The following is a 10,000-nucleotide window of genomic DNA, read 5'->3' as shown; positions in this document are numbered from 1 at the left end:
ATCATAACCATAGTAATCGTAATATATAGGAATGTGTGGGTAATGTAGACAACAGTTTTTAAAAATGTAGTTGTGCTAATGTCGGCTGAAATGATTTGTGCGTTTCTTGTAAATTTCCGATCAGGGTACTAATGGGCCAAGAAAGAAAATCTCCTGTATGAAATGCAAAGTAGACTTTGGTCTAATACTCTTGATATAACTCGTACATAGCTTTCGATTTAGCAGTTCCGTAAAAACAATATCTAAACTATGTACAACTGCGCATTAATTCCCGGACACGTATTATACATGTTAATTGGCAGCTGATTATGAGGCACCCATTGGGACCTGGAGATAATTCTGACTAATGCTACTCCTCTCTTAAAGAACCAATAAGAAAAGTATCTCCTGTATATCACTCTTGCATCTTTACATCATTAACTCACTTAAATGTTTGCAGTAAAATACTTGGGAAATGCCCCTGAAATGCTAAAATTCGGTATATATGGAATACTAGATACCCTTGATCACAGCCTCTTGCTTTCGGAGCTGGAGGTAGTTGGCACTCCCGCCCTTGAAACTTCTTGGTAACAACAGTACCGACAATTACGATAATATATATGTCAGCTAAATCTAGCACTTTTTATTACGTGTAGTTCCATCTATCTTGCGACTAGAAAACAATAGAGTAGTTGAATATCCCCAATGTCTGCAAACTGGAGGAAGTTCTTGCCACAAGAATTGGAAATATGTCGCATGATCCATTTACGACAAGGAGGAAGAGCAAGAATCTTGTACCGATATGGGTGAGAGAACACACTGAGATGTAATAAAATATCCTCCATGAGACATCTGACTTAAACAGAAACGTATTAATCGAATTATATCATTTTCTTAAATTGTTTGCGTCTTTCAACTTAGCGCTTATTATGCTCGGTTTGACACAATCTAATAGAGATTTAGGACACATGTAATTGGCTAAACATGAGGGTTTGAAAGATGTCATAGTCAACAGAACACACATGTGTTACATGTCATTATTGATCGAAAAGGGATGGCATATGCTGACATTGATGCAATACGTAAAACAATGCCACATGAAAATTTGGCATCATACACGTATAGGAACTTGCTGAATGATGAAATGTTCATTGTTTTTTTAGCACATTTTGTGTATTGGTGAGTAAGGCTAATATGCTATGATGTAATGATATGTAACGACAGAATACACATGTGTTACATATTTTGGCTCGCTATCGTTTGTCCATGAGTTTAAAGAAATCTAGCGCCTTTTGGTGCGAGTTCAGCGCTACATTCAGCCTCCGTTGACTACACTGCCTGACGTAAACAAGAGAAAAAGTCGCGCGAAAAGCGATGGTGGCCGCTCCCAGCATGGACTCTATGTATTTAGACAACCTGGAGGAATTTGTGTTCGACGAGGGGAAGATAGTGAGTATGGTGGACTCTTGAGGAAAGTGTGGTGTAGATTTAGGTGGCTGTGAATTGAAACGAGAGCTTGCACGTTTTGTAGGAGCAGAGGGGATGTGACCGGATTTCTAACGATGGTTTATACATAATCCTTCATTATGTCTATGATTGAATTTCTATTGATATGCAGCCTGGATAAATATTGGTTAGGTATTTAAAATGATGTTTGATGGAAACCGAAAATTATCACCTTATACGCAATTTGATGACTTGTCAGTGTTTACTAGGGTTTATCTTCAGTATTAAAATTGCACTATCAGAACTTTTATCTTCGTTATCAGAGCATTTTGTTGATTTTGTTGTCATGAACAACTCAAACTTCGGATTTTTTTTTAAATTTAATATGTTCACCCACAATTTCCCCATTACATTTCATGCCCTCCCCTACTGTCAGAGATTCATGTATCCATGGATATTTCTAAAAAATTGATTTGTACTATCAACCCTCCCCTATTGCTCCCAGTCACAGCAATTTAGATTGTTGAATAGAGTTTGTAATGTGGAATTGGGGGTCTGGCATGTGCGTCTGAACTGTAAAGAATTACCTAATGATGACAATTGTGATATTCATAATTATAATAGTAAAGTTAACAGCTATAATAATCATAATAGGAAGAAACAGATAAAAGCAGAAGTATACTGGACAGTCCAAATACTTGGTGCCAGTTAACCCTTTAAGAGTCCAGTAATTGAAAGAGCTATTATTAAATACTCAAGAAATCAATGACTGTAAAAACCATCATCCACCTACTAGAAGTTGCATATGTCATTGTCAAATACCAGTGTCAGGAGAGTGGACAGCTGTCACCATAATCCCTCATATATGAATAAAAATGGGGATAGATATGTTTCATCATATTAAACAGTTAAATAGTAAAAAAAACAGGCAGAGTCAAAGAACAGTAACAAAATTAAGCAGTGCATATTCAAATTTCAATGATTAAAAAATAAAAAATAAAACCCATTGGATCTTGGTGACATGTCATGAACAAATTTGGCTGAAGGCTGGGTGATGGGAGTATACTATCTTGGGAAAATTTGCCTGAGTGCAGGAATGACAGGAATGTGCTGTCATTACAAATTTGCCTGAGTGCAGGAATGACAGGAATGTGCTGTCATTACAAATTTGCCTGAGGGCTCAGGTGATGGAATAAATCAGTTACTAGAGGAAGATTAGACTCATTCTACATTTAGGATGAGACTCTCTTTATTTCCACTGGTAAATGAGGGTGGAATTTCCCTTCTGTGAAATATGGCTAGAAGTGCCCACATACAGGGAGGACACTATTTCTAAGTTCAGGTTCCTATTCCTGCCTGCCATGACAGATGTTGCAGGATATGTTACAGGAAATCAAATATGAAAATAAAAAAAATTACAAATAAGAGGAGACCATGTTACTTTTATTGTTGTTGCTGTTGTTGCATAGAGTTGTACACTTGTAGAGTCTGCTCAGTGAAAATAGTCTATCATCATTTTGATAAAGCATAACAAATGACAAATATAGACCTTGGAAAATTGAAATACTAGCAGGATGGAACAATACAGTGGGAAGGCAAGGAATCTTAACCCATTGCCACCGTGGAAAATGCTGTGCTCATTTTTTTATATTTTTGTGAAATGTCTCTGCACATAGATGGCTCTGCTAATGCTTAGCCACAAAGGAGTCAATTAGTAGATCTTGTGACCTTATCTGATTTCACCTTTCCTTGAATTGGTGGGCAAATCGTATTTTTTACTAGTGCTATGCATATCAATGGTGTTATTTTTATTATAAACATTATAATTACTATAATATTATAAACATTAGTAACAGCAAAATAAGATAACGTAAAATATTTTTGTAAATTAATGAAAAGGGTGAACTGGCGAGACAGGCAGTACTCATAATTGGCTCATTGGTGACTTAGTACAAGTGTAGCCATCTATGTATGAAAACAATTAAACAAGTAAACTCACAATGTGCATGACATATATGTACATGTCATGCCCTTCGGCAAAGGGTTAATACTGCACTTGGGTGTTCGTGTGGGCTAGGCCTAAAAACCACACACATGGGAGAGTTGCCACTCAAAAATGCCTAATGCCCAAATTTTGGTCCAGGTGTGAGCTATGAAGCACCCAGATCCAGTGGGTTAAGATAGAGTAGTCCCCTAGTTATACAGAATTTTTCATTTTTATTTTATGCAAGTTGGGAACATATGTGGGCTTGCAATATATATATAATAGAAGTAAGTGAAACAAGAAACGAGCAAATGCCATTTTGTATAATAGTAGCTATATATACCACATATTGCTCATATTGATTAATGGTAAGGTTATCCAAAGTTCTCCTGTCTAATTACCAGGGAATTAGATATTCAGACGTTATATAATGTGATTTAAAAAAAAAAAATATTCACATATGTAATCAACCCCTTGAATCTAGGTGCTTAGCTGCCTGCACGTGGCCCAAAATCTGGACATTAGACTTACATGGGTAGCCACTCTCATGGATGTGTAGCCTGTAGGCCTGGCCCACATGAACACTTGTGTGGTGTCAGAACTCCTTGCCTTCCCTTTGCAATGTTATTAACTCTTCTGCTTAATCCCCCCCCCCCCCCCCCCCATTTTCCAATGTCTGTATTTGTCATCTGATATGCTGTATCCAGAAGTTAATAGATATGGTGTATTCCACAATCATTTACCAATAGGAATAAGAGCACCTTTCTAAATGCCCACTAAGTCTAATCACCCTCCATGAGCTTTGTGCACTTGTGGAGAGTCATTCCCATCACCCTGGCTTTCAGCCAAAATTCTCATGACAGCTCATTCCCATCACCCTGGCTTTCAGCCAACTTTTTCTATGACTTGATAGTCACATCATCTGGATCATAGGAGGTAAGTAGCATAATATTTTTGACATCAACCAATATAATGTACTTTTTGTCTGTATTAGGAAAGAATTTATGCACAGTCTCCTTGTAAAAATCCAGTAAGTTTTTTCATATCAACTTCTTAATTTTTATTAGACCTTAATATGGTTGGAAATGCAGATTTGTAAAGGAACACATTGAAAAAGTGTACTATGTGTGACCTTGACACAAGTAGTTTATTGGTAAAAAACAAATATATCTTTTACAGACCTTTTCAAAAGTTGGTTTTACAAGTTTTTGGGTCTCAGACAGAATTGACTATAACAATGTATTTTTTTCTCAAACAGGTTACCTACAAGTGGCTGAGTTTGACTCTTGGAGTTCAAAGCAATGTTGCTAAGCAGTATGTTAACTGTGATATTTTTTTGTATTGTATATAAACTATTTGTCTACTACCTATTGATTTTATGTATGTATCTGTAAATCTTTATAAAGGTATTGTTTTGAGAAGTTGGTTTGGCATATTACTTTAATATGAAATATATTTCAGAATGCTCTACCACTTTGTCACAAATCAAAGGAATTCAGACAAAGGCGACAATCTCAATGTCACTTATTTTGTGTCTGGAATAGAGGCAGGGAAAGATGGTCTCCTTGATATGCATAAGGTAAGTTATTATCTTTGGAAGTGAATAGTAGTGTTTATTACATACAGATCTTTTTCTAGTTGATATTGGCTTTGATACCTGCTTATTTTTTTCAAAGTTTGCTCACAGTAATAATTTAATTTGTTTCTATTAGGAAAATTAATTGATATATCATGAAGTCAGTAATGTTAATTTAACATTCATGGTTGAGGTATACATTTTTTGGCTTCATTTATTGAAATTTGACAATTTATTTTGCTTATCTTTGGACAGATTATGTTGGTGAGGGAGGAGAATTTGGCAAGTGCAAAGTCCAAATTGAAAGATGTGATATCAGTACATGTCTACAGTGTGCAAAAGACCAAGCTGCCTGACATGAGTGTTCTTTATACTGCAAATTATGATAAAGTCAAAGAAAATGTTTTGAGTATTAGCAAGTGAGTTGTTGGAAAGTTGGTTCTTTCTAACATGTTGATTTATTCTTGCAGTTTTTCATATATTTGTAAAGTCCACTACAATGTCTGTTTCTTGAAATAATTTTAGCATTAGTGTTTACTGTATAGTAGTGATACTTATTTATCTATCCCAATCTATTCTTTTTTCATGGAAGTGATCCTTAAAATTAAGATTTTGTGAGAAAATTGTAATTTTTTTGCACGATACAATGTTTTAGTCCAAGAAAAAGTCCTCTTCTGCAAAACAACAATAGTATTTACATTTAAGTTTGTGTTTGAGTTTCATTTATGACATTAGTGAAATTTAATCATTTTTAGATTGTTTTGTGATTTGAAAAATTAGTCAAGTATACACATTTAAATTAATTTTATATGGTTTATGTACTGAAAAGGGTTTTCAAAACCTCGTTAATTTTTTTGCAAAGTCACCAAGGCCATGAATGATATTTTTGTTTTCTTGACTCTTAGATTATAGTTTTCCAAAGAGGATTGCACATTTTTCTTTTTAACTGGAGGTCAAAAAGAATAATAAGTACACCTTTAAACTTTATGTTCATTTATACTTAAGAAAATAAATAATATGGATTAATTTTAAGGCAAAAATCCTTATTAAATTTCCAGGTATAGTGGCATTGAGTGTACAGCTGCAAAGGTCAGATCATCAGCAGATTTGGAAAAGTTACAAAAACAGAATGCTTATCAGGCACCCCCAGAACCAACCAAAATACCGGTATGAGCACAGCTACTGAGACTTAATACTCTGTTAGATTTAAGAAATTAAAACGTATGATTTTTTTTCCTGATTTTAAAAAGGATTTTGACATCTTTAAATTTTATTTCAAAAGACTTCTCCCTTTTCAAGTAATATATTGCATTCACTTCTTGTTTTACTTATTTTAAAAATACATTTCCCTCTCTTCAGAGTAAGTACAAACCTAACCAGACCAAGACATCCCCAAAGAAGGAATCACAAGGTGAGAAACAAACCAGCGTAAACAAATCGCCTGGTAAGGGGAATCAGATTGCGTCCATGTTTGCCCGCCAGGCAAAGGTCAAAGAGGAAAAACAGGAAGGAACCAAAGTGGCTGAGAACAAATCTGAAAAAGTAAGCAGAGCATACTTCGACTTCTATTTTTTCCCCCTCTTTCCTCTTTGATTTCTATTTGTCCCTCTCTTTTCCATCTACTCCTCCTCCTCCTCTATTTTATCCTTCTTGCTGTTGTTTTTCTCTTCCTTGTTGTCCTCCTCATTGTCTTTCTTTTTGTCATCCTCTTCCTGTTCTTCACTGTCATCTGCATCCTCTTCCTCTTCATCATTGTTTTTGTCCTCCCTTTCATCCCCTCTTCCTTCTCTTTCTCTTCCTCCTCTTCCTCCTACTACAACTACTTGTTTTCCTTTTCCATCTTTTCCTCTTCCTCCATCTTTTCCTTCTTCTCCTCCTTCTTCAACATCATCATCTTCTTTTGTTTTCCTCTTTTTCCCTTCTCTTGCTCCTCATTTTACTCCTTTTAATACTTGACTACATCCATGGCTGCTGCTTCCTCCTCCTCCTCCTCCTCCTCCTCTTCCTCCTCCTCCTCCTCCTCCTCCTCCTCCTCCTCCTCCTCCTCCTCCTCCTCCTCCTCCTCCTCCTCCTCCCCCTCCTCCTCCTCCTCCTCCTCCTCCTCCTCCTCCTCCTCCTCCTCCTCCTCCTCCTCCTCCTCCTCCTCCTCCTCCTCCTCCTCCTCCTCCTGAAATATATGGGTTTCTAGTTTACAGGGCCATGAATAATAAATATATTCACACTACTTTCTTGCATAGGATTTGGAAATGCAAGTTAATTGTAATGATTAGAACAGTATTTTGTTGATAAATGTAAATTTCATAAGTGCAACATTCACTGTATTTTTGGAATTGAAAAGAGTGTCATTTTATTAAATAAACAAATTTTAGAACAGTAGTTCTGTCAGCACTAAGAACTGTCTTTCCTCAGGACACAGCAAAAACTACCCCATCTTCTGGTAGCAAGAAGAAGGGTGGCATATCTTCTTTCTTCAGCAAGGCACCTCCAGCCACAAAGAAAACCGAGTCTTCCAAATCATCTGGTCCATCACCCACAGACTCTGAATCCCCTTCCATAAAGTCTAAGGTGGTGTCCCCAGTCAAGACAGAGTCCACCGTTTCTTCTCCGATCAAGACTGAATCTCAAGACTCTATCAAAGATGAAGAGTCAGAAAAGATGGATGTTGACTCACCCCCCAAAAAGAAAACAAAGAAGTTGCAGTCTAAGTTGAAAGTTTGTATTATTTATTTTTATTGTGCTTTTTATTATTATTATTATTATTATTATTATTATTATTATTATTATTATTATTATTATTATTATTCTAAGACTAATAACCTAACAACATTGTCTAGAGTAACTTCACATATAGTATTATTGTCATGATAGTGATTTTAGAATATATATATATATATATTTTTATATATATATACATATATATATATATATATATATATATATATATATATATATAAATATATAAACATAGATACATACGTATATATATTTATTTATTGTATTTTTATTTTTTATTTATTTATTTTTTTTCTTCTTCAAAAATCAAGATAAAAGATTTCATTACTTTTTAGACCTTAAGTTTATCATACTGATGTGCAAAGTCAGCTCTGATCTGAAAATAATGGGGCAGTGGCAAGGCTGTATATCTAATTCATTATTTTCACAATTTTCTCTTTCTTCTCTGTACAATTGATTCAGTTTATTTTTTTGATAGATGAAAGCTTTATAGAAGAACAGAAAATATGAAAGATCCAAGTATGACCGCCCTCTAATTTTTTCTCAATATATTTAATCAAAATGTAATCACACTTTCCATTGTTGCTGCTTTTGTGTTTTTTTTTTTTTTTTTTTTTCATATAAATGGTTCCATAAGTGCTCAGCCACCAAGGAGCCAGTTAGTAAGCCTACAAGAACTCGGTTGATTTCCCTTTTCCTTGAGTTTTTGGGAAAGCTTTTTTTTCTAATCAACATTGTTATTATTGTTCCTCTATTATAATGTTATTATCAATACTAATAGCAATCAAAACAAAATTATATATATGAGTTTCCAAAAATCAATGAAAGGATAAATAGATGAGCTAGGTAGAAATAATAATCAAATCCTAGTCAGTAAATAAAAAGACAGTAGACATGGCATGTAATTTTGCCATTTTGGCAACAATAGATTTAGATCTCTAAAGGGATTTTACAAAGCTTGTTTCAGAAATTTGTTTCAGAATGATGGGGGAACTCATTATCTTGGACATTATCTTGACAGTCTTAGGACATAATCTCTAATTAACTTCTGTTTGTGAAATTTTTATTTTATTTGGTAAATGCAATAATATTTATGACAAATCTCACAAGTAGAATGAAGTTCTATGCCAGTGACTTGGATATTTAGGGAAATTTATACAATATTTTTAAAAATGAGAATTGTGAATTGAGCTCCACTCCATCAAGCATGTTGGCTTTTGCTTCTGCAACTTCAATTAAATAAGAGTAGATGGTACAAGAGAGCTGTGTAGTATGAAATTACTATTTCCAGTTGCTAGAATTTTAAACCTTATGTCATAACTTGTTTATTTATATCTTGTTAATCTGACTAAAACTGACTGAAAAATACTTTTTTGTGAAAATCTGATAGGGGTAGTATCTGCTCCTTTAGGGTTACAAATTATAAAATTTAAGTAATCCGACACTGGATGCCCATTGTCTGGACTCCGTTTCTGTAGTGCTCTAGCAGCTGTTTCTCTGTACTTGCTAACTGAGACTGATTTGAGCTGACTCTTAGTGGAAACTAAGTCTTAATCTTAATATTGTTTCTCTTTCTCTTTCCAAGATTTTGTTAGTTGTTATTCAGTATATTGGCAAGTGGAAATTTGACACATTGAGCATTTATGTCTTTTTATTTATAGTAATTGATAAGAATGTTGTATCTTTGATTTCAGAAGTTGAAATATAGTCTTATGATTAAATTTACAATTTAAGGAGCAGCATTCCTATATACTTTCAATATATGATTTTTTTTTTAACCTTAGATGTTCAAAGGCTAAGATAATGGCTAATTTTACAAGATACTTTTTCAAATTATGAAAATAATAATATACATTTCTTTTTCTTTTCAGACAACAAAGAGTTCACAAAAGAGAGGAAAAAGCAAAAGCACAGAAGACAGTGAGGAACCTATACCAAAGAGAAAGAGAATAATGCAGTTGAGTGATTCAGAATCCAGTTGTGATGAAGGTATGTATACTGAGTCTTTGTATCATTGCCAGTCAGAATAATTTATTTTGTGTAAGTCGGTAGGTTGGTTTATCTTTCTTTTATTTTTTTCCTTTTTATCATAACATTATAATTCTAAAATTGCTATGAAACCCTTCAATCATAAAAATCCCAAAACTGATGATATACTCTATCCTCTTGTCCAGATTTCAATTGTTGAGACTGTGCTTGAACTTTAAATATCCTTATTTAAAAATACATAATCAGAGCCAAACTTCAACTGCCCTAAAAACATTCCAGAAGGTGAGGGTGAG

The 10,000-nt window shown here is 34.3% G+C and overlaps 1 protein-coding gene across 1 annotated transcript in view; it reads left to right on the top strand.

The window, feature by feature from the left end:
* The first annotated feature begins 1,291 nt into the window (after window positions 1-1,291).
* The window catches only part of LOC125039556 (DNA polymerase delta subunit 3-like), a 10,673-nt gene continuing 1,964 nt past the window's right edge, over window positions 1,292-10,000 (top strand). The window contains exons 1-9 of the mRNA XM_047633628.1: window positions 1,292-1,428; window positions 4,668-4,723; window positions 4,871-4,988; window positions 5,241-5,404; window positions 6,044-6,152; window positions 6,345-6,527; window positions 7,395-7,697; window positions 9,590-9,707; window positions 9,987-10,000. The exon at window positions 9,987-10,000 is cut by the window's right edge and continues 181 nt beyond it. Of these exons, the coding sequence (XP_047489584.1) occupies window positions 1,354-1,428; window positions 4,668-4,723; window positions 4,871-4,988; window positions 5,241-5,404; window positions 6,044-6,152; window positions 6,345-6,527; window positions 7,395-7,697; window positions 9,590-9,707; window positions 9,987-10,000 (1,140 nt within the window). The 5' untranslated portion in view covers window positions 1,292-1,353. The remainder of the gene's footprint in view (window positions 1,429-4,667; window positions 4,724-4,870; window positions 4,989-5,240; window positions 5,405-6,043; window positions 6,153-6,344; window positions 6,528-7,394; window positions 7,698-9,589; window positions 9,708-9,986) is intronic.

Source organism: Penaeus chinensis, chromosome 27 (assembly GCF_019202785.1).
Source record: "Penaeus chinensis breed Huanghai No. 1 chromosome 27, ASM1920278v2, whole genome shotgun sequence".
NCBI lineage: Eukaryota > Metazoa > Arthropoda > Malacostraca > Decapoda > Penaeidae > Penaeus > Penaeus chinensis.
Note: the sequence above shows the minus strand (reverse complement) of the source record. Positions and strands in the feature narration are given on the sequence as shown.